Source organism: Natrix helvetica, assembly GCF_964273705.1.
Source record: "Natrix helvetica genome assembly, chromosome: 1".
Classification (NCBI taxonomy): domain Eukaryota; kingdom Metazoa; phylum Chordata; class Lepidosauria; order Squamata; family Natricidae; genus Natrix; species Natrix helvetica.
In genome coordinates this window covers 250,537,207-250,563,165 of record NC_138548.1, presented here as the reverse complement: position 1 = coordinate 250,563,165, position 25,959 = coordinate 250,537,207, and the positions used below count along the sequence as shown (strand labels likewise).

At 40.4% G+C, this 25,959-nt stretch overlaps 1 protein-coding gene across 5 annotated transcripts in view; it reads left to right on the top strand.

Annotated features, from left to right (window-relative positions):
- The window catches only part of TNRC6C (trinucleotide repeat containing adaptor 6C), a 153,732-nt gene that overhangs the window by 38,382 nt on the left and 89,391 nt on the right, over positions 1-25,959 (top strand). For all 5 annotated transcript variants that reach the window (XM_081936109.1, XM_081936111.1, XM_081936108.1 and 2 more), the window contains exon 3: positions 7,366-7,387. In XM_081936109.1, the coding sequence (XP_081792235.1) occupies positions 7,366-7,387 (22 nt within the window). The remainder of the gene's footprint in view (positions 1-7,365; positions 7,388-25,959) is intronic.

Genomic DNA, 25,959 nt, shown 5'->3' with positions numbered 1-25,959 from the left:
GCGCGGCTGCAGCGGCGAGGTTCCTAAGTCCCCAGGCCCCTCGTTTGTTATTTTCGTCGAAGTTTTTTCGCTCCCCGGCCTGCTAGAGGACCTCTGCCGCAGGGAGGAGTGGGCGATCGTCGCCATTGCGAGGCGCGTTCGCCCCTCGCTCTCCCTTAGCCCCACGCTGTTGCGGCGGCCATTTTTAGGCGCGAAAATAGCGCGCCCAGCCATGGCCGCCATTTTGCATCAGCCTCGTTGTCAGGAGGCCGCTGGAGGTGGCAGGGCCTAGCAAGGGTTTCTCGGGCTAGGATCGCCACCTTCGCCATTTGTCTATTTTTGCGAGCGGCGCTGGTTCCTGTGCCATTCCAACGGTCATCATACCGGCTCAGGGAGGAGGCCAAAGTAAGCGCAGGCCTGAAGATTTTTTCTATAGTCATTCTCCTCCCTGCTTCTCCTGCGGAGCCTTGCACCTCGGTGCAGGCCCCAATCCTACCCCTGGGCCTCCGACTGGTGTGAAACATGGGATGATTTCATAGTATTGATTCGATTAATTGTATATATGGCAATTTTAACGATCATTTCGTTTTGTTTCCCATTACAGCACCCAGTCTATATCTATCCTTCTGCCTTATCATAGCCTTGCTCCATCTTGTGTGGTCATTGACTATGGACCTGCCCAGTCCTCCCGATTCCCAAGACGCTAGGCCGAGCCTCTCGCAGGCCCCTAGCAAGGGTTCCTCCTCTTCAGGGAGTGGGGGTGCGGGCAAGAGTGGTGGGGGTAGCTCTGGGAAACAGCGTTCCAGAACCCCTTCGGTAGCTGAGGCCAAGGATGCTGAAAGGCGCCAGCGGGCCCTTGACAAGCAATTCGAGAAGGCCAGACGCCAGGCAGACAGGGTGCAGTCCCTTTCAGGAGCCCCTCCCTCCCGGGAAGATCTCCAGTCGGTCCTCGCCGAGGAGGTGGAATCCCAGGACCTATCCCCTAATAGGTCATTTGCAGAGCCGGCTTCCCCGGTCCCTTCTTGGGCCTGTGAACAGGTTCCTCCCCCTGGGGATGCTAGCATAGACGATATGCAGGGTGAGGCTTCACCCCCCCTAGAAGAGGGCTTGGATCCCGATTCTGACTCTGAGGAGTTATCGCCCCGCATGCAGGAGCTAATGGCCCGCGCCATTGCCAAGGGCATCACGGAGGCCATGAAATTTAAAAGCCCTACCGCAGCGGCCCCTAGGGGTCCCAAGCCCGATCAGGCAGCTCCGCCCCCAAGCAAGCGTGCTCGCCATCCTTCCCTGGAATCCTCGGTGGTCAGCGAGGCCTCTGCCATTGAGGACCCTGACCCGGAGGTGCTAGGCCTCTCGGACGACGAGGACCTCCCCCCGAAGCGCCCGCCTTTGCGGGTCTCTTCAAGCCCAGCCTTTTTAAATCGGTCCTTCACAAGGTCAAGGCTGCCACCAGGGTGGGGATCAAGCCCAAGCCGACCGCGCCGGCGGATGATGCCCCTCCGGCTAATCCCAATGCGGTCATGTTTGATGTGCCAGCGCCCCAGCAAGAGCTGGTTCCGGTCCCGGGGCTGTTCCTCGACTTAATCCAGCGCCAGTGGGCTCAGCCAGCCACGCAATCCTCTCCCAGTGGGGTAGATAGGAAGCTTTATACTATGGAGCCAGTGCTGGAGGACCTTCTGGCCCTTCCCACTGTCGACCCGCCCATCGCTGCGCTCACTTCCAACTCCTCGCTACCGGCCGACCTCCTGGAAGGCCTTAAGGCGGAGGACAAGAAGGCGGAAAAGGCGTGCCACAAGACCCATCTGGCGGCTGCCTGGGCCATCAGGGCCTCTTCTTCCGCTTCCTTTTTTAATAGGGCTTCTGTGATCTGGCTGCGCGAGCTCCTAAACAGGCTCCCGGCGGGAGACATCCGTCTCCACCAGGACGTGTCAAAAATAATCGCGGCCTCCCAGTATGCCGCTGACGCGTCCCTCAATGCCACCAAATTTGCCTCCAGGGCCCTCGGTTCTAACATAACTTCCCGTCGACTGATCTGGCTCCGACATTGGCAAGCGGACCAGAAAAACAAATGGAAACTGGCTTCCGCTCCCTTTAAGGGGTCCAAATTGTTTGGCGAGTCCCTGGATCCTCTCCTCATTGAGTCCAAGGACAAGAGGAAGATCCTACCTTCTCTAATTAAAAAGCAGGAACGTAAGGCCGCTCCCTACTCTAGGAGGCAGTCCTTTCGTGCCTCCGAGCCTTCCACCTCTGCCTCTTCCTTCTCTCCCTCTAATAGGTCCTTCGGCCAGCAGGGCGACAGGTCCCAAGACAGAGCGCCCTTTCGGGACAGAGGCAGGCAGCAGTTCGGCTTCCGCAAGTATAACCGCGGTGGGGCCTCCAACAGGCCGTTCCGTAAGTCAAAGTGACTGCCAGGGCTTGGCGCCCATCGGGGGTCGCCTCCAGCTGTTCGCCTCCCATTGGGCCCAGAACACCGAGGATGCTTGGGTTCTGCAGACAGTCAGGGAAGGCCTCTCCTTGGAATTCCTGTCCCTTCCCCCTCGGACCTTCATCCGGTGCCCTGTCCCGTCCTGCCCCCAAAAGAGGCAGCGTATGGACCAGGAAGTCCGTCATCTCCTGGACATCAGGGCCGTGGAACCAGTTCCCCAAGGCGAAGAGGGGAAGGGGTTTTACTCCATCCTCTTCCTGGTACCAAAGAACTCGGGGGGGTGGAGAGCCATCTTGGACCTCAAGAACCTCAACAGGCATATCGCCTACCGGAGGTTCAAGATGCAGTCTCTGCAGTCCATTCTGGCGGGGATTCGACAGGGAGATCTTCTCACATCTATAGATCTCAAAGAGGCATACCTCCACATCCCCATCCGTCCTCAGCACAGGAAGTTCCTGCGCTTCTATTATGCGGGTCGCCACTTCCAGTACAAAGCTCTTCCATTCGGCCTCTCGTCCGCTCCTCGGACGTTTACCAAAGTGCTGGCGGTAGTGGCGGCTCAGCTAAGACGCAGGCCCATAAGGCTCCAGTGCTACCTGGACGACATCCTGATCCAGTCGTCGTCCAGGCAGCAGGCCCTTCGGGATCTCCAAACCACTATGAGATCCCTCAGAAATCACGGCTTCACTCTAAACATAGAGAAGAGCCATCTCACTCCAACCAACAGACTTGTACACCTGGGGGCGGTGATAGATACCAACTTGTGCAGGGTTTTCCTTTCCCGAGACAGGTTGACCGGTCTAAGGTCCATGACCCACAAGGTGTTGAGCTTGAGGTAGGCTCCAGTGGTCCTTCTGTCGCAGCTGCTGGGAAAAATGATCTCCTGCATTTCCATCGTGCCGTGGGCCCGCCTGCATTCCAGGTCTCTTCAGTGGCTGCTGCTGCCGCACCAGAGGGCATCCAGGAGCAACTCTACCAGGCCGATTCGAGTTCCCCCGGACGTGAAGAGGTCTCTCCGCTGGTGGGTGTCTCCGGCCATCCTCAAGGGCCACCTATTCAAGGAACCCGAGAGGTTGATCATCACCACAGACGCCAGCCTCTCCGGCTGGGGAGCCCACATGGGGTCCCTGGTTGTTCAAGGCAAGTGGTCCCAAGTGGAATCCAGCTACAGCATCAACCTGCTGGAACTGAGAGCTGCTCGCCTGGCCCTGCGACATTTCAGCCGGCCCATCCATCGTCAACATGTGCTTCTGATGACGGACAATGTGGCCACCAAGGCCCACATCAACCGTCAGGGCGGCACCAGATCCAGAGCACTGATGAGAGAGGCGGAGTCCCTGGGACGCTGGGCGGAGCGCCATCTGGAATCCCTTCGCTCCGACCATATCTCCGGAGTGGACAACACACAGGCCGACTGGCTGAGCAGGACGACCATAGATCCTGCGGAGTGGAAACTGGACCCTCGCCTGTTCCACCAGATGTCCGACAGATTCGGGACTCCGGCCGTAGACCTGTTTGCGTCAAGGGACAACAAGCAGCTCGACCGCTTCTACTCCCGGTTCTTCACCCCGGGGGCGGAGGGGACAGACGCACTGCGTTGCAAGTGGCCCCGCGAGCTACTGTATGCCTTCCCTCCCCTGCCTCTCCTTCCTCAATTCATCTCCAAAGTCATCGCAGAGGGAGCAGAGGTCCTTCTCGTGGCCCCGCATTGGCCCCGCAGGTCGTGGTTTGCCGACCTTGTCCACCTGTCGGTGTCTCCTCCGTGGCGCATTCCTCCGGACCAGATCTCCCTCAGCCAGGGGGCCGTGATTCACCCAGAGCCCCAGTGGCTCCAGTTGGCCGTCTGGCACTTGAGGGGGACCAACTAAAAGACCAAGGCCTGTCGGAGGAGGTAGTGAACACCATTCAGGCGGCTAGACGCCCTTCAACCACTAGGATTTATGATGCGTCCTGGGCCGCCTTCGCCAAGTGGTGTGAGGAGCTGCTCATCGAGCCGACGACCGCGCCTGTTCCCAGAGTGCTTGACTTCCTTCAAGCGGGACTCAACAAGGGCCTGGCCCCGAACACCCTTCGACGCCAAGTGGCGGCTTTGTCTACTGTCTGGTCGGGCGACCACCTTTTGCCTCTCAGCAAAATCCCGAAGGTGCGTCTTTTCCTCAAGGGCGCTTCTAACCTTCGCCCTCCCACCGTTCATCGCTATCCTACTTGGCAGCTGTCCGTGGTCCTGCGGGCCCTCTCTGGCCTCCATTCGAGCCTTTACGCACTACTTCTCTTCGATTCCTGACGCTGAAGACGGCCTTCTTGATTGCCATCACGTCAGCTCGCCGGATTTCGGAGCTGGCGGCTCTCTCTGTTCGCCAGGATCTGTGCGTCATCCACCCTGACAGGGTCATTTTGAGGCTGGACCCGACCTTTACCCCCAAAGTAAACTCATGGTTCCATAGAGCGCAAGACATTGTGTTGCCAAATTTTTGTCCTCATCCGTCGCATCCCAGAGAGCGATCCTGGCACAATCTTGATGTCAGGAGGGCCCTGAAGGTCTACATCGCTCGTACTGCGGAATTCAGGAAATCAGAGGCTCTTTTCCTCTCCTTCCAGCCCGGTTCCCTAGGGAAGAAGGTCACTTCCTCCACAATTGGCAGGTGGCTTCGCGCTTGCATTGCGACTGCCTATGAAAGTCAATCCAAAGCCGTTCCGCGCGGCATCACTGCACACTCCACTCGAAGTGCTGCTACTTCAGCGGCCTGGGCCACCCAGGCCTCGATCCTGGACATCTGCAGGGCCGCTACGTGGTCCTCTCCTTCTCCATTTGTGCGACACTATAAATTGGACATTTTCGCCTCAGCTGAGGCGTCCTTCGGCAGGCGTGTGCTCCAGGCGGTTGTGTCAGAGACCGAATCCCGGGAGCCTTCTTCTGCCCGCCCAGATGGACAATAACTTTGGTATGTCCCATTGCTTGGACTCTCCAAGCGGTGTACAGGAAAATGACCATTGGCTTACCTGAAGGGTCCTTTTCTGTACACCGCGGGAGAGTCCAACCCACCCTGGCTCTCAAGGCCGGGATTCGGGTTCCTCGTGTCAACAGTACATCATCTTGGACGCTTCGCTCCGTCCGCACGAACTGACTCCTTCAAAGAATTCTGGGGGATTGAGCACACCAGGAGGAGGTGTGGCTTAAGGAAAAATAGTTCCTCAGTCCTAAGGGCAAGCAGACTGAATTAACCCATTGCTTGGACTCTCCCGCGGTGTACAGAAAAGGACCCTTCAGGTAAGCCAATGGTCATTCTCTCTCCCTCTCTCCCCTTTCTAAGGAAGATTTGTCTGAGGAGACCATGGCAATAACTTAAAAATTTTATAGTGATTGCTTTTCATTAAAAGCAAGGATTAATAATTTCTTACTCTTTTAAAAATATTGCTCTTTATAATAACAAGCTTTATTCCATTATTTAACATGCTGCAAAGATTTTACCAAGACCCTTCCTTCATTTTGAGGGATGGGACTGTCTCACCCCACTGGGATTGGCCCATCCCACTCATGCCAGCAGAGGAGGCATGCTGTGGGTTCTGCCAGCTCGATGATTCCAGCTGGGGGGGTCTAGGATGAGGGCCTTCTCTGCAGCTACTTCTGCCCTATGGAACATCTTGTCCCCCTGATATGTGGTTGCCCAACCCTCCTATCCTTTCATAAGTGCCCAAAGACCTCGCTGTGCCAGGTAGCTTGTGGCCCAATGGGGAACAGCACAGTGGAGGTTGGTTGATTAACAACAGATCCTACCTCAGAATGCATGATAAAAACGAACATCTAAAACAGCCTTAAATGTAATAGTTTAAGACAGGTAGAGAGAAGGCATCAGACTTCTCTTAGAATATTGTTCTGCGTTCTATTTACAGTAATAATGATTTTGAGATGTTTGAAGCAGTAGAGGGAATCCAGAACTCTGAATACATTCAAGTTCTTTGTGTATTTAAAACTATCTGAATCATGCTCATTATAATATTAATAATATCACTTATTGACTCAAATATTCATGAGATACTTAAGTATTATATCCTTTCTGTGTTGCCTTAAAATGGTTGTAAACTATACTTTGTAGGTATACACATATACACACGTTTATACCCACTAATGTACATATTTCATTACCCAGACTAATTAAATCATTGACAGTCTACATTCTTTTTATAACTTAATTTGTGTAATTATTCAAATATATGTGTAATTAATTTGAAGAGTTCAATGTAAATATATTAAAGTGTCGTATTTCATAATATGTCACTTTAGCATACATACTGTATATTCAATATTTTCTGGTGGCAACGCAAAGTTACTTTGATCACTATAAATTAGAGCCAGTATAAATTACCTCATGTTTACTGTGTTGCTTTCATTATTTATAACAAAAATGTTTTGAACCTATGCTTTTTAAATGAAGTTATGAATAATATATATATGGTGGAGGAAAGGTATGCAACCTGATGTTTTCTAATTGCCTAATTCTTGGGTTTGTGAAGTTTACACTCAAAGGTTTCTGAAAAATGCAAGCTTGTATACCACTAAGCTAGAGAGTCAAGAGTCAACAACATTAAATTTTGCTTGTCCTCATGACACTTTCCCATTTCTACATATTACAAGGGTTCAAAAGCCACTGACAGTAATCTGTGACACTAATCTATCTCATCTATCTATCTATCATCTATCTATCTATCTATCTATCTATCTATCTATCTATCTATCTATCTATCTATCTATCTATCTATCATCTATCATAGGAGCTGACATTAAAATAAACCACCTTCAGGGCTTCTTCTGCTGATCTTTGTTCCTGCCAGACCATATTAACATGGTGATCATGTTAGCTGTGACTAATTGTGAAGGCTATATGTTATTTTTTCCCACCACAGTTGTCTTCAATAAAAAAAACTGGCTACTAACTGATCATTTTGTTGTTTTTGTTTTTCAGGCTGCTGAACAAAAAACCAAAGGTAATTGAATATATAAATATATATAAATATTGATTTAAATTGTTTTCATGACTATTATAGCAAGAACACAATACAGTATATATGATAATATGACAAGAGCATGTTTAATAGTATTATTCAATTTTGTGATTACAGAGAGGCTGCAAATGAATCCTGGTACTGATTTTAATTGAGTTCATAAGCAAGTTGGTAACTTTATAGCAGTTCCATCCTAACAATACAATACTTAAACTGTATGAAGTATGGACACAGAATACATATCCAATATAGACGATAGCAAAATTGCAATAATTTTTGTTGGTTTTATTATTGCTTTACTACCTTACTTATGTAACAACAGGAAAAGAACATAACTATCATTTTCATGTCCAAAAAAGAGACAGTAAAATGTAAAACCAAGTCATTTCATGTAACTCTTAAAAATAACAATGGTTAATAAGCTCATTCATTTCAGTAGTTCTAGAATCAACAGAGAGAAATTGCATTCATTAAAAAGGTCACTACAGTATTAAAACTACATCTAAAAAGCAGATGGTAAAGCATTCAAGCATTGTCCGGGAAATTTTTCTAGTATTTGGGCCCAATTTAAATAGCAAGGTAATAGGCTGATTCTTGTTATTCAGAAATAATAATTATTATTTAAAACTCTGGATTTTGAAATTTTGACTTACTGTCTAATCCATTTGGTTGTTCTTCGTGCTAAATAAGTTGCCTAAGAGTATTTCTAGCCCTGTCATAGCCCAGAGACATAGATCTAGTTTAGGCATAATAAGCAGATTCCTTTTCCTTCATGTTCCGTTGCCTTTGGATTGAGATAAACATTGCTACTGCAAATAAATCAAGAAAATTGGGTTTTCTGTCAACTGTGTGGAGAGCTTCCCAAGTTTAATTTGTGACACAGATTGTCAATCAGAATGATAGACTATCACATAGGAAGGTCTGAACTAGATTTAGATAAATTTGCTTCATCCTTCATCCAAACCACTATAGCTGAGATGCTGTGACTTAAAACGCCATGTCCAAAAAGCAAAATTGGAAACTGAGCAGAAAATAAGCTTGTTTTTAAAATTTAAAGTTTCATGACTGTTTACATATTACTTTAACATAAATGTAAAGAAACATTTCCCATGATTCTTACATACACACCTAGTCCCCACATCTGTTTTTATAAAGTAGAATAGCAAATTCTATGTCCTATATGGAGATTCTATATGATCTGCACTTTACATAATCTTGTAAAAATGAATAATGTAACATTTATATGGCATAAACAGCATTACTTCATATCAGAAATTCCAATTGTGATTAGGACTAAGCAATACTACACCAAACTGAAAAGATAAACAGGAATTTTCAGAAAATGAAGGGAACATGAATTCATTTGGAGCAAGTAGACCTTGTGTGCCAAATGTATGTATTAACGTACTGTTAATGTGCTAAAATTCCCCCTTCCTTTCCTTGTGACAAAGTTCATGGACAATGGAGTTGTTAAACTGGGATTTTTCCTTTTATTTTGTTCTAAAACAACTAATAGACATCATTTGTAAGTATTCATGAAAGGCCGAACACCACTGTTCATTTGAATAAATAAATTAAACTGAAAACAAGAGGGGAACAGTTTACAGCCATGATGGCGAACCTATAGCACACGTACCAGAGGTGGCACGTAGAGCCTTCTCTGTGGGCATGTGTGTCATCGCCAGTTAGTCTTCTGGGCCAGCTGATCTTTGCGTGTGCCGGAGGCCCAGAAACCCGAAGACCAGCTGGCATGCGCACGCTGGCCACCTGGTCTTTGGGTTTCCAGGCCTCCAGCACACATGAAGACCAGCTAGCTGCTGTACATGCATGCGCCGGAAACCAGATGGCCAGCGTGCGCCGGAAACCAGAAGACCAGGTGGTCTTCAGATTTCTGGGGCTCCGGCACGCACACGCTTTTCAATTTGGGCACTCGGTGCTGAGGTTCGCCATCACTGGCTTACAGTGATGCATTTACATTCATGATAGCATGAACAAACCACCAAATAAAAATATGTAGTATGTTTTTAGAGATAAATCTTTTGGGGGAAAGAGGCAGAGGCCTCTGTGTCTGTAATCTGACTACTTTAATAAAGATTACATTTGACATAATATCATTTGGCCAGTCAAACAGTGCTTAAAAGCTTGCAAAAAGACCATGAAGGTAACAGCCATTCCTTGAAGATTAAAACACATTTCTGGTAATTCCAGGCCCTTCAACATGAGGCTAAATTCATAGATTTTTCTACTAATAGCTTTTGACATATTTAATGTCTATCAAACTTTTTAACCTTTGTTTATAATCATCTAAACTGATAACCACAGGTAGACCCTGATTTACAACCATTTGTTTAATTGATTTTTTGGAATTTACAATGGCACTGATATTAATAACTTACAACCATTTTGCACACTTATGACTGTTGCAGCATTCCCATGGTCACATGATCAACACTGGCATGTATTTATGACAGTTGCACTGTCCTGGAGTAATGTGATCATCTGACAAGCAAAGTCAATGGGGACATCAGAGTCACTTAACAACCATGCTATTAACAACTGCAGTAATTCTCTTAACAGCTATGCCAAGAAAGATCGTAAAATAGAGTAAATCTCAAAAAAAAAATTGAGCTCAATTGTGGGCATAAGTCAAGGACTACTTGTACATGCTATCTTCGTGCAATTACTTAAGTTAGATATGTCCTTTTGCTAAAATATTCCTGTTGTTTTTCCTAATCTGATAATCTAAAATTCCTATATAATTTCTTCATTCACTTTTTTGCTTTTTCCCCCTCCTTCTTTACTGATCACTTTCTTCTGGATCTTAATTAGTTTTAAAATATTATTTTTGGTATGGAGCTAGAATGTATTAACCAAAGTCTGAAGATGGGCACATCATATATCACAGATAGCATTGTAGTACTTCCTGATTGATTTTAAATTCAGAAATCAGCATTACTGTCATTAACAATAAATCCCATTGTTGAATGCTGATGGGACTGTAGATAAATCAAAAGGTAAAAACAAGAGGGAGTATTCAGCATAGGGGAAAATCCAGTGTGTTTAGGTTTGAAGAAGCCCACAAAACATGCAGAAACCCTATAATAAAAATATCATTCTATATATGTCTACTGAAAAGTAAATCCATTGAGTTCTGTTTAACTTTCCTCTAAAATAGTGGAACTGTTCATTGAAGGAATACAATTAATACAGCTACAAATCTAATTCTTCATTCTTGCTGTTTGTGGACTTCTTGAAATCTATCTGCTTTGAATATTGAAAGGTCATATTCAGGGCAGGTTAGCCCTATATCATGAGAAGGTGAAATAAATGGCAGCCCCTTTGTCACTGCCTTTACTTGGAAGACAAACTAACTATTCATGTCCCACAGCCTGTTTTGCACTTCCTAAATTAGCTTAGCAGTAAAATATATTTCAGCAGATTTGCATTTGTCCATCATTGGCTTACTGGGCTTCTTCTGAAATATCATTCATTAATTAATATCTATTTTCTAATACCAATATCTAATATCTGCTTTCTGGACCAAAGGCTATAATAAAGATTTCAGTTGAATCGTGCAGATTTGTTGCTCCTAATTCATCTAAAAACATATCTATTTATCATGTTTGTTTGCTTGCTTCCTTGCTTTTGAGTCAATGTTGATTCTTGACAATTGCCTGGACTAATCCCTGAAGTTTTCTCTGTAAGATTTTTGGAAGTGGTTTGCCATTGCCTCCTTCCTAGGCTGAGAGAGAAAGGCCCTGGCCCAATGTATCAAATTGGCTTCATGCCTAAAGTGGGACTAGAACTCATGGTTTTCTGGTTAACCCTTAATTACTACACCAAACTGTCTCTCATATACCTATCTACCCACAGGTGGCGGGGAAGGGTGGCATATCGCTATTAGTTGTCTGAGCTCCATCCAGTCTCTTATAAGTATTATCACATCAGTAGCATTTTGAAAAATATCCTACATTTAAGCACATTCTTTCATCTCCTCTCCCCTCACCATTTTTCTTCTATCTCAGGTTACTTGTATTTGTTTTTATGTAATTGTGTGATGTATATGTCTTTTACATTTAATTATTGTGACACAGATAGTTCTTCAGTTCAGTGAGGTAGCTTACTTTCCCTTACTTGCTTCTTCATCTGATTGATTCTTGTTGCTGTAGCCAAAAACTTACAAAATAAGACAGAAGGAATTATTTTGTATGCCTCTGATAACGTTTGTATGCATCACTTATTCCAATGCTTGGCCTCAGTGCCTCATTTACTTATTCTACTTTTGGAATCATTTCTCATGTTTGAAGCTTTAAGCTATCAGTTATTTTGAAATCCAAAGGTCATGACTGCTTCCAAGGACATAGCTTGTAATTTAACTGCCAAGTCCTCAGCAAAAATTTAGATTAATCTGGAGAGAAGCGGAGAAACAAATATTATGTAGATAATCTAAATTCTTCTCTTGTGCTACTTTCAGCACCATCATGCTGTGGTTTCCCCATGCATCTTCAAGAATGAATCCAAAAGACATATTCTCCTGTTTGCTGCTTGGAGAATCCAAGCGTGGGTTCAACTTCTGTTTGTCTGTCTGGTGCTATTCAGATTGTATCATCTGATGAACCTTGTCAACTATTGCTCAGACCTTAGATCCTGAATCTTGCTCCCCTGTTTTTTTCCAATTTGTACTATGCCAGCAACAGCGCAGATATGATGCATGGGGCTTCAGTAGGAGGGAGGAATTGGTGAAAATCACAGGCCAATCAGGCTTTAACAAACATGCCCTTTCTTTGCCCAGTGGTAAACTGGATCCAGTAATAGTCCTCCATTTTCCAAGATGATTCTGCTTCATCGTTTGCCTCCCAACCTTCTTTTTCCTTCACTTAGCATAAAAATTCATGCTATTCATCAGTGTATAACTCTGGCTGGGGGGAAAAACCCAGTAAAGGCTTCTGGTTCCTTTAATTTATTATCACCCTGAATCCAAGACATGAAGATATTTTACCTACTGTAGGCATAATCCTACAAGGATTGTTACTTTGTTTTTCCATCCAAAGCTCCAGGACCTTCTGCTTCCTGTCCTTTCTTTGTTTCTCTCTCCATCTCTTTCTATCATGTTTATTATTTTTGTTACATTTTAACTTCTAAATGTTTAGAACCTATTGTTTTATAAGAACTTATTGTCAGGATTCTGAATTTGTTCAGGGCCCCATTTGTTGGCTTTACTATTAAATTGGATAATTACCTTGGCTGTTGTATCTACCTATTTTTGCATCGTTTGCATTTATTGTTTTAAGAAATGTACGCCTCACAGAATGACGCGGTTGAGATGGGCAGCCATAAAAAATTGAATTGATAAATCTTATTTGAAGTATGGCTATCAAATCTTTGGTTACTAATGGTCTCAAGCTATTCTTAACAGCGGTCTCAGCTGATTGTCATAATATCAGAAGTTTTTCTAAAAAGATTATATACTTCCATTGCACCTTTTATGCAATATGATCTTCATGAGGAATATCAGATGGTTCTATACTTTAGTATGTATCAATTCCTTCCTGATTTTCTAGGACAATCTTAATACCAGTGACTGTATTTTTTATTTTATCAATTTCAGTCGCTAGACATGACATTTTATATGTTACACTTCTATTGGCACTGATTTATTTGCTTTTTACCAACATCATAATCTCAGCAGATGGCAGCACCTGGTTGGCCTTGTCTAAGTTTGAAAGCTGATCCAATTTAGCACTTGGATAGGACAACTCTTCCCTTTTTTCCCACCTCTGAAAAGCTTTGCCAAGAAAACTGAAGTGACTTCTCCAGGCAGTCTCGGAAAAACGGACATGATTAAATGGAAGAAGAAGAAAAAAGACTTCTCCAGAGAATATCATGGGTACTGGCTGAGAAATTGAAAAAGCATTCCAGAAGAAGGCAAAGCAAAATTAGTTAAATACTGTTGCAAATAAATTTACCTGGCTATATCTGTTAAATCGTCAGTAATTGAAATGTCAAACTCAGCTAAGAGACTTAATTTTATATTGTCATATAAAATATTTAGATGTGCCGCAGCATATATTGTAAATTTAATAGATAATAACCATGATAAGATGATAATTATCACAAAAGTGTTTTTCCTGAATCATCTGATTCAGCATTTTTCCTCAGCTATTTCAATACTTTTGTTTTGAAAAAAATACTGTCGAAATACAGGCATTTAAAACATTGTAATTGATGTTTCCTCTCACCATTCCTGGTAATATTCCTGCTCAGTGTTATCAGCAGAATTATAGCCAAAATAAAACTATTGAAAAATAAGGAGAGGATATCTCTATGCTTGAGGGAAATTTCAGGTTTACAGAGCTATTGAGGTAGGTAATAAAAATTAAAGAATTAACAGACCTCAAAACATACTTGGAAAAATTGATTTTTTTTTAGAGAAAAACCTAGAGGATTAGAATCTATTTATTCTGTACTTTTAATAAAAGATTCACTGCATTTTCCCTTTGAGCAATACCAAACTCCATAAAAACAGTGATCAGACTAAGAATATTGAATGCTCCCTCTGCTGTTTGCAAAGTGTTCTTCTTTTCGATTATTCATAAAGAAGGCTCCAATATGCAGCTCTTTTTTCCCCATTGTCAGGATGCTAAGCTATATTAGGGCATTGTTGCTTTTCCTGCATATCTTTTCCACATCTTGCATCTTTCTGTGATTCTGGGGCAATCTTAATTGTTTATGATCCTTCAGTTGCTGCTGAATACTTCTTAATATCCAGAATGTCTTTTTTATGATTGATTTGAACCAAATACCAGTGATTCTTGAGTTCAGTCTGTGGTGTTTAGAGGGCTATTATGAAACTTGAAATGAAACATTTTAGTGGCTAATACTTTTTTGCTTATATCTATAGTTCATTCAGAAATGAAACCATTAATACCTATTTTATTTGTATCCTTATTTTGGGTTCTGCTTCATAAATTAGGATTTTTATTCTACTTGGTCCAATTGCAAAGAGTAATACTTCTAGAAACTGTTTACATTTAAGTCAGCAATAGTGTAGAATGGATGACTTCCCTGAAATCATGTTTTTCATGTCCTATCATAACTTGATATAAGCAAAACTGTAACAAATGCTGATGATTTGTTAGTTATATTGCTGCTTAATATAAAGCATGTATCTTGAAGTAAATTGCACAGAATTTTGAATGAATGAAGTAATAGCATAATATTATTAGTGGTTTTAATAAAACATTTAATTCATTTTAACATTGATGTAATAGAAACTGATTTACTGGGAGTGGCATTTAATTAATTTAATTCAATTTAGAGAGTTAACTCTATTACATATTAGTACAGAAAATTACCTCTGAACAGTCATTTCTCATTGGTGACATGCAATAAGTTAATTTAGCTCTGAGTTCGTTTGGGTGCTTTGTGAGTTGTGCTCACTGTTGCCATGGTGATGGGTGCTCAAGCAAGAGCTGTCAACTAAAACAATAAATAGAATAAGCCAGCTCTGCACATTGGCACCGTTGTTGTTAGTCTGTAAACACAGACGTATGGATTCTGTTTACTGTATGCTTCATTTTGGCCTCTTTAGTGTTTTTAGATGAAGCCACTTGTTTATGCATTTAAATTTGACAAAAGTGCCCTGAAAGATTTAGAATATATATCTTTGAAGGTGTGTCTGATTATGTAAACGAAAGGATAAATGTGCACAGAAGGGTTCATTGTTATGTGTGCAACAACTGAAAAGGAATTGTTAGTTTTCATCAGCTCAGTGATCGTAGACCTGATTTTGTCCAGCTTTGTGTGAGTGTATATATGCTTGTACATATGGGAGAAAAAGAGAGTGAAGATGAAAGAGAGGCTGCTTTCTTCCTTCGTTTCTTTTGTACAGCAGTTGAGAATTACAAAAACTGCTGGCTCTGCATTCCCAGTGTTCCTGAATAATTTAAATGCTGCTTCCCATATATGTCATTAATATATGATAGCCCTACAGACATAACATTCTCTTAAGATTCAGATGAATTAATGAAGACTCTTCCCGATAGTGTATCATTCCAGTTTTTCTCTTTTAGACACTGGAATGTGTCTGCTTTAAAAATTTATTAGCCATCTGAGGAAGGAAATTCTTTTGTCATCTTAGCCCATCTTTTAAATAGTAGAAGTGATAAGTTTATATCAGTTGAATGGTGCCTCTGCTTAGAATATATTTTGAAAGCTTCTGTTATTTAAAGGTGGAAAGGCTAAAAACATAGAACTCCAAAGATTTTTTTCTGCTGCAGTACTAGATTAGTGATCACAATTGAACAGCAGCTTCAACATATAGAATGCAAATATTACTTAACCATACTTGTTTGACTGCAATGTGTGAAACATTAAATATGGGTATGCATATATATAATATCTCATTGTGTCAAATTATGCTTAGAATAGACTGCAAAGATGTAGAAATTGACAAGTGTGTTCAAATGAAACATGTTTTTAAGTTTCTTACATTCAGGAATGGGTTTTACTCTTAGGGAGCTTCTTTAGTAAAATGCATATAAACACTTTTTATCTTTTCATGTTAAACATGCAAAGCTGGGTAAGGATTGCTGGGCAAGGCTTTTGTACTTGTCCATAGCCATTCTATTGTTGGAGACAACATATGGTTAAATCCAGGTAATGGATCCATTCATAAGGAAGGGAGTGATTCCACTGGAGCTTAAAAGAGATTCCACCAACTCTTGAAGAAACCAACTCTGAATTCAACAGTGCGAGACAAAGTTTGTTTTGCATCCAAAGTTTCCCTTTTTTAGAGAAGATTATTTAAAAGGTGGCCAGTATGCAGGTTTTAGAGACCTCTGGATTTGGAGATTTACTGTCTCTTAATTCTGGATAGGGTTCACTCCAGAGGTGGGTTGCTCCCGGATCAGCCCGGATTGGGCAAACCGGTAGTAGTAGTGGCGGAAGGCTCCACCCACCTGTCCGGGCGCTTCTGTGCATGCGCAGAAGCGTCGCACGCATGAGCAAACTGGTAGTAAAAAAAAATGAAAACCCAGCACTGGTTCATTCCCTCAGACAGAACTGATATCCAACTCCTGATTGAAGTATGGGTGACAGTCATAGCCAAGAGAGACTACACAACACCATATCTTGTGCCAATTGCTCCCCTTCTTTCATCAGGAGATTCTATATATAGTCTCTTTGCAATTGGACTATTTCAACAAAGTCTACCAAAGCTCCAGTACAGGATGGGATATCATGTTAGTGATGAGTGTACCATAGTATTGCGGCCCCAACCTTTACGGTTTAGCAGCCTGGTGGGGAGTGAGAGAGGAACTGTCCCATGCAAGTGGCAGCCAAGCACATATGAGTTCAGCTATTTGCACATATACGCCAAACAGTTCCGAACAGGCCACAGTTTGATAGTGAGGGGCTGGGGAAATCTGCCATAGTATGTCTATATTACCACTACTTAATGAATTGCACTCGATTCCCATTGGCTTTCAGGTGATGATTATTACCTTTGAAGCTCTTCATGGAATAGTATCAAATTATCTGTGGGATCTAACAGACTAGGTAGAAGCAGTAAGGAGCTTTCAGACTCTATGGCCATAGTTTAGTTTTTTGATGCCCTAGTTTTGTGTCAACATCTGTGATTGGCATCTTCAGAGATAGAATGAGCTGCTTGTAGTGTACCTCTTGGCAGTTCATAGACAACTGAATACAGGCTGAATGGGCTATGTATTTGAATGCAGCAAGCTGGTATCTGATTGACTGATGTTACAGGAGTCCAAGAAAACTGGTTCCAGATTTGTTCCTAATCTAGGTAGACTTTCGATTGGTCTGTTTTGAAGAAATTCTAGAATAATCAGTTCCTGATTGGCTGGTTTTGAAATCAGGCTGCTGATTGTTTTTTTGCATTGGTAGACTTCTGATTGGTCCCCTCCATGAAACAATGCCATCTAGTAGGGCCTAGGAAGTATGCCTTTTCTGTTGTGACACTAGCTGATTGGAGCAGTGCTGGATTGGAAAGTCAGGTTAGCCCATTTGGAAAATAGATATTCCACATGTTGTATTTTGGACTTCAAATTGTGTTGTTTTATATTATGATATTGTAAGTTATTATTTGTCTGTTTTTGGTTTGTTTGTTTTTAAATTACATTTTAGCTATTCAGAAACTCAGTTTACAAGTTGGCCAGCCATATAAATAGTGTGTATGTATGTATACATATATGTATAAGTACATACATAGATCCCCAGCCATTAATTAAACATAAGTAATGTTGTCTGGGATATTTCGAAACTAATTTCCCTCTTAATATGTTTTCATTCATTCAAATCTTCAAACTCAGTTATACCTGTCCTTATTTATCTTTAATGTTGAAACATACTCAGAGTACCATTGTACATCCAAAGAAAACAAATGCCTCCTCTAATCTGGCTGAGTTGATTATGAGGTAGTATTGAATGTGCCAAGACTTCTTATACGCATAATTTCAGGATGCATCTGAAGCTTGTGATTTCACTACTGCTGTATCAAATTTCAATTCTGTCTTAAGTGATTATAGGTGCTGTTCGTGCTGGAATTATTAATGATAGTGACATAACCCTTTGAAGGCTGAGATCCCTGGCTTAATATGGCTATAGATATAGGATATAGTTGCTGTATTGATCATATTGCTGAACTTTCAAATAGGTAGATTGCTGACCTCGGCTGGAACACTGCTGCACTTAAGAATCCTTTGAATTGTTGTAATAGGACAGTCTTATAGTATACATAATACAGCTCAGGTTAAAGAATGGGAGATTTGGCTGCTGTTTAGCTTGTCTTAGCATGGAATGTAGTGTATTAGAGTGGGCTTAAATTGGATGATGGTCACTTGTAACTCAATCTTGTAATGACAGAATTTATGGGTTACAGTCAGTTAGTTGTATGAAATAGAGCCATAGACAGTATGGGCCACACTATGAAACTAGGATCTTGATTGCATGTAGAGTAGTAGCATCTCTTATTTAGGAAGATCATTTGGCATCTGTCTTTGGAAAAGCAGTTCTCCAGCCTTTGTTAAAAGACATCAACTCTACTGCTGAAGCACTTGAAGTACTTTTTTTCTATTAAGTTTCAACCTCGTGGTGATTTGGAAAATAGCAATAGCACTTCCACTTATATACTGCTTCATGGTGCTTTTACAGCCCTCTCTAAGTGGTTTACAGAGTCAGCATATTGCCCCCAACAATCTGGGTCCTCTATTCCATTCTCCTCTAGTTTCTTTGTTTCAGATCTGAAAACAACACCTTACAGCCCTCATTGAATTTTTTTTGGAGGATTAACAGAGGATTTTAGGCCTCACTCATCCTACTAGATCTTAAAATAGCCCCCAAAATAGGTCCCATGATCTGACAACCGATTGCAAAACTTGACAAGTAGTAAGGATCAGTATTTGAATTTGATTTCAATCTAAGAGAAGTCTAAAACTATTTTTCATCATCAGATTTTCATGAGCAATGTAGACTTTATTCTTATATAATCTGACTGCAACAAAGTACTGAATGTAGATGATCAAGCTGCAGCAAATATATTCTTTTACCAAAACAGGAAAATTAAGCCTTTGAAAGATTACAGACAAATGAATATTAAATCAAAGCTAAATTCCTTCCACATTTTGCTCTGAAGGTGGAATGAGGGGAAAATGGGAATCATTATAAAGTTTATGTACATATTGCAATACTTGTCTGTATTGAAATAGCAATATGTTCAGATAAAATATTGTTCATAACCTCTTCATTTTTCTCTGCATGTTTCTTTTGAGTACAAAATATACGAATGGCTATGAATGGAGATAACTACTTCAACTCAGGTCAATAAAGGGTCTTTCATATGTTGAATATATACTAAGAATGGTCTGCAAAAGGAAGCAAGCAAAAATGAAAGAAATAATGAGAATTGCTGTTAAGAATATAATGTGGGGTGATAATTATTTCTGCTTTGTAATATCTAAATTAGAGCTTCATTTGGTATCATATTGGGGTTAGTTAAAAGGTAAAGCTCCTGAAATGAATTCTAAGTTGAAACCATCAGTTCTAATAGTCCTAGTCTGAATGCCAGATACTATAAATGTACAGTCATTAATTCAGAGGACAAGTCTTTTCCCCATCCCCTTTACAATTTGACCCAAGCATAGTGAAACACTCTGTCATGAAATGTGTCACACAACAGGGAGACTCCAGAATGCTCAGATAATATAATGATCTTTAAAGTCATTTGGCAGCTCACTCTATCAGTCATACCATATCTATATAAGGGTTAAGCGAATGCTGCATTCAATGTGGTACACCGTAAACAAAAATGTAATCATAATTGAATGTAACTATGTTATAGCAATATATTATCCAGAGTGACATGCTTTAAAAAACAAATCAAAAAAATGTGGCAGTTAATTTTAAATCAATTAAGAGGAAACATTCATTTTCTTTACTAACAGAAAAAGGATATTCTCTGAGTCAGCAGCTTTCTTTTTTAAAACAATCTCTTAAGAGAGGTAGGCTCAATCCTCATTCTTAAAGTTGGGTGATTAATGCTGCCTACTCTGTTCTGCCTAAGGCTAAGAGATATGATAAGAGTATTCTATATATTATCTTATCCTATCCTATCAGTCTCAAATTAATGACTTGGCAGCTAATAACAATGTACAAAAACATAATTTTAAAAGCCCTGCACAAATATAATCAATAGCTAAGCTTAAATAAAAGCACCAATAACAAATTAATGTAACCAGTGAACGGATTCTGTCAAAGATATGCATCCCAGAATCCCAGCAGAAAACCACATCCATAAGGCCTTTCAAAAAGCCTTACACTTAATAACTATTTTGTATGCCAGCCAAAAATAATATTCCACATCCCTGTACATCTATATTTTCACAAAGGTACAAAAATAAACCTCAATTCTCACATAAGCTGGAGAACTACTTCATTTCATATATTGTAGAACAGCAAATCTTGTTAAATCTGCAGATTGACTGCCAGCCATCTTAGTCCTCAGCAGAGTTCTTAATTCCAAAGGTCCAGATTTCATTAAGATACAGTTGAAGTTTCCCAAATAACTGTGAGCGAGTTTTTTGGATGTATCACATTGTCCTTTTATTTTGAGAATCAACTAAATAGATTTTTTCCCTTCTTCATGATGTTAGAAACAAAGATTCTCCAAGATAATTTCTCTTTGGGTCCCTGGCCACTAAATATTATATGTACTGTATATTTCAAGACCCATAGAAATGGAAGCAAACCCCTGCCGCTAAGATTCCTTCACTAAACTCATTGCTGAGAGGAGTGAAATCAACTTAATATAGACATTAGCTAATCAGGATAATTGGTATTGCTTTTGTTCAATTCAAAATGATGAATGATTTCTGGATGATAGTTCCAGAGAGAGTGAAATATATAACTAGGTTAAATAAATGTATAGTTCTTTGTTCCCGTTAGGCATTTGCTAATTCCAAAATTGTTGCATTAGAGCAATTTTAAGACACACTTCAGGAACTCAATTGTAGTTGTACCTTTTTATTCCTCCTTATATGCATAGCATTATAATGCACTTTGATACTATACATTTTCAGATAGGATGAAGGTAGCCATCATAAGGTCCTCAGAATAGTTTGTGGATAGCTATAGAGGTCCAGATAAAATTTGGATTATAAGCAGAATGAGAGAAAATGGAATGAAATTTGGTGGGCCGTCTTTTTCTTCATATGGTATTCATGGAAATAACCCTAGTATATAATCACACGGTGACATTTTGGAACCAATTTTAAAGTTTAGAAAAGGAATAATGGCAGGGAAAGAAATCCTCAGATTACATCATAATTGTTAATATGTTCCATGGTTGTTAAGGTAATCAATGCAGTAGTTAAGTTAGTAACATAGTTGTTAAAAGAATCTGGCTTCCTCATTGACTTTGCTGCTCTGAAAGTCACAAAAGGTGATCGCATGACCCAGGACACTGCAACTGTCATAAATACATGCTACTTTCCAAATGTCCAAATGCAAGTGTCCCCATGCTACCATGGGGATGCTACGATGGTATGTATGAAAAACAGTCATTTAATGCCATTATAACTTCAAATGGCCACTAAAGGAATGATTGTAAATTGAGGAGTATGTTATTAGATGTCTTTCAGTAATGCAATTGTTACGTAAGTATTTGTAGAAATACTGTTGACCTAAAGTTTCTACAAATATTTGTATAAGAACTGTATATCTTAGTATTTTGTGTGATACAGAATCTGTCCTTGCATATCAGCATTTTCAAGATTGGGTCAAATATAGGCATCATTTTTCCATGAGGACAGTTATTGATGAGACAGTAGAAATGTGCTATCAAGAAAGCTAAACTAGCTAACAAGAAAGAAAGAAGAAAGGAAGGAAGGAAGGAAGGAAGGAAGGAAGGAAGGAAGGAAGGAAGGAAGGAAGGAAGGAAGGAAGGAGTCAGTATATTTTAAACCAAGATTGCAACTCTTGTTCCGTATTTTCTACAAAGATTCAATATAGATAGTAAGACAGTAGTTCTCCAGGGATTCTGAAGAGATGGAAAAATAATTGATTTTTAAAAGCACAACTTTGGGAGAGACTGTTACCATAGAAAAGTATATATAAAAATAAACATTTAAGGCTCCCAAAATTAAGGTGAAAGAAATTAAATGTGGTTCTTAGCATAATCATACATTTAAGGGACAATAAGAAATAAATCTAAGTGATCCATGTAATTTGTATAAAGTGATAGGGAATGCTTTTTGAAAAATATGTATAGAATGTTTAGTTCTGGAAATCTTTTCAATAGTAACCTTTCTAAAAAAAATTAAACTTATGTTGATAGCACATTGAGCTTTTTTATTGATTTTATTTTTCTGGATCGGTTTACTTGGATCTTTTGGGGGCTTATGGCAACAATGGTTCTGAGATGAATATGTGAATGTTAAATTGAATAGTTTAATTAATCCACTGAAAGTGTTTTGCTATACATGTTTCAGGTTAGCATGATACCGAAATCTATTCAGAATTTTCATAATGAATGAATAAATAAGTATAGCAAAATGCCCTGGAAAAAAAAACTTTTCTAATACCAAGTCAGTAAAATCTTGTTTGGAAGTATTTAAAATTTTAAAAGTACATGAATTTAAAGGCTAAAGTCTAAGTGGAATAGTGTCCGTCCGTCCCCTTTTGTAGGCTTCCATCCTGCCACCTCATTTGCAGCCTCACATGCTGCTGTTTAAGGGTGAGAATTAAAGCAGTTTGTCCTTTAGAAGTTTCATACTCTCATCCCATGCTCAAGCCCTACCCCCATTCCCAATTCTTGAAATTGCTGTTTCAGGCAGCTTGATCAGGATAAGCCTAGCAAAGAGAGTAGGAATTGTCTAATAGGAAGACTACTCCCTCTTCCACCTTATAAGCCCAAACATTCTACTAAAAATGCTCAAGAAAATTTTATCCTAGAAGAATGTAATACATAGCTGTTCCCAAATAAAGTTAATTGGCAAAAAAGCCAACACAGTCCTAGGCTGCATTAACAGAGGGATAACACTTGTGAGAATGGATAATACCGCTCTGTACTGTATAATGAGGCCACATTTGGAATACTGCATCCAATTCTGGTGGACACAGACCAAAAATGGTGTTGAGGCCCTATAAAGTGTGCAGAGAAGCATGACAAAGATGATTAGAGATCTGGAGGTTAAATACGGCTAAGGGAACTAGTTGTATTTAGCCTAACAAAGAAAATGCTTAGGGAAGTCCCGATCTCCTGGAACTTGTAGGGTTGTCACAGAGAAGAGGGTGTTGATTTATTCTCTGTAGCACCTGAGAGCAGGACAAGAAGGAATGGGTAGAAGCTAGTCAGAGGGAGATCCAACCTGGAAATAAGAAAATTTCTGACAGTGAGAATGATTAATCAATCAGTGGAACAGGTTGCCTCCCAGAGTTGCCTCCATCACTGGAGGTTTTCAAGAAAATAATGGACAGCCACTTGTCTGGGATAGTATAAGGACTCCTCCCTTGGGCAGGGGGTTGGACTAGAAGACCACCAAGGTCCTTTCTAGCCCTATGATTTTATAATAATGTCTACGAAGACCATGTACTGATGGTCATGTATTCTAATTTCCCAACCGCTCATATATAATTAGACCCCCTTGAGAATTAGGTCAGTGAGGTTATGAGTGAGTTTCACATTTTATTTTAAGAGCTTCCTGGACTTTAATTGCCATATTCATTTAAAAAGGGGACTTGAAAAATACAGCAGAAATCCGAAAGTAGTCATTGAAATATTATTTTTACAAAGCATGTTCCTTCCCCCCCTGTAAGATACCTCATACAATGAAATTTCCTACAAGTGAAATTATTTCATTATCTAATATAAAACATTGGATATTTAGATTTTTTTTCTGCATAGTAGATGACAAAAGGAGGTTTGCTTATGTTAAAAATATTAATACTTATATAACCTTTGTGATACTTTCATTTTACCAGCAGATGTCTCTGTTGTCAAACCTGAGAGTTTTATAGACAAAGGGAGTAATTTTCTGAATAAAAACTCTCCATTTGAAAATGAGAATTGAGAGGTTAAAATAAGCTTTTCCAATATGAAACTCTTTCATTGCCATTCAAAACAGAACTTGGTGTATTCTTAAGTATATTGCTTTTTCTGCTTGAGTTCCAGTATTTCAGGAAAACTTGGGTAAGTTTTCTTTGTATCAGGCTTTGATAGAGGATAGTGAGCGTAGTAAGCTTAGTTCCATTTAAAAGGTGTTTCCTGCTTCGATTTCCTGTTTCAAGGTTGCATTAACAACTTATTTCTATACATACTCTACACACCATTTTGTGCACGAAGGAAGTGGCTTCTTTAAGGTTGAAAAGAAGGGGGAAAGAGAACAGAAGAGAAAAAAAATGGCCATTTGATTGGCTGGATGAATAGCTCTGATTTATGTGATCCATCTGTTTCCTGTAATGAATTCATAAACCCATCAAACAATGACCCAAACCAATTACAGGGGGTTGGGTGGGGGAATACACTGGTATGCTATGTTTAATGCAGTGAAGCACTTGCATTGTATAATCAAAAATTCTTCTCACATACAGCACTTTGTAATGGAGCTTGCTGTATTTAATGGAAGCTGTAAATAAATCCTGTCACAGCAGTGGCTAAGAATGCATTGCTGGGTTTAACTGTTCCATCTCCAGAATGCTTCTTGCAGTGTTCCTCTTCTTTCCCTTCTTAGTGAATCATTGATATTTTTGGAGAGTAGGGCAAGGTGGGCGATGTGGGGACAGCTTGGGAGCAAAAGGGTTGTACATTATACAACATACATACAATTATGTATTGTACAATCTTAGATGTGAGGAAATTGGGGATCCAAAAAACCAAGAACTCGATGTGAGGCTTATGTAGCTTTTATTATTTCCATGTTAATCTTTGCAGAAATGTATTTAAAAGCTGAATAATTAAGATCTGAGTGATTGATCCCATTCATTGCATTAATAACATTATATGGAATTCCTTAATATCTTTGCATGGAGTTGGGATGTCTCTGAAAAAAAATTCCACATTGGATTATGAAATTTAGATTTAAATTTAAATATGGGATTATTAGTAGCAGCAAGCAATTAGTTTTAAATTGGGAATGTGGGAGATATTTATTACAAAAGTCCAAAGTAATGCGGTTTCCATGTTACTCTGGTTTTGTGTCACAATTGATTCTTGACCTTTTTTTTTTTTTAAGAAGCGGTTTATAGTTTTGGAATGATCTCTTTAGTAAAAATGAAATATTTAGTATGCACAGTGAAATATTTACTCTTATGTTTCTTTAACTCCATCATGATAGCATCAGACTAGATTTCATTGTTTGTATCATAAGCTACTGCTTAAATAATAAGATCCATGGAAATATATTACCATCACTAAAAGGGCATAACAGTATGACAAAGTTGGAAGGGACCTTGGAGGTCCAACCCCCTCTCAGATAGGAAACCCTATACCATTTCAGACAAATGGCTGTCCAGTCTCTTCTTAAAAACCTCCAAAGTTTCAGTGTTCACAACTTCTGGAGGCAAGTTTTTTCACTGATTAATTGTTATATCTGTCAGAAAATTTATTCTTTTAGGTTGCTTCTCTCCTTGATTAGCTTCCATCCATTGCTTCTTGTCTTGCCTTCAGGTGCTCTGGAGAATAGGTTAGCTCCCTCTTCCTTGTGGCAGCCTCTGAGATATTAGAACTCTGCCATCATGCCACCCCTAGTCCTTCTTTTCATTAAAAAGATGTCTTTTGTAATTTCTTGTGTAACTGGCCTGGTCTTTTCTGTAGATTGGGTTTGGAATCTGATTAAATGTATGGTATTCAATGTTTTAATGATCTAATCAATGTCCACTGTTTGTTAGATCTCTATATGAGATAATGTCTTAATATATCTACAATATATTAAGAGCTATCACTTTCAAAAAGTTTGTGATCAAGAAAAGTGCCTTTAAACCATCTACCATTTAGAAGACATTTGCTGGCTCCACTATCATAAAGAAAATATTTTCAA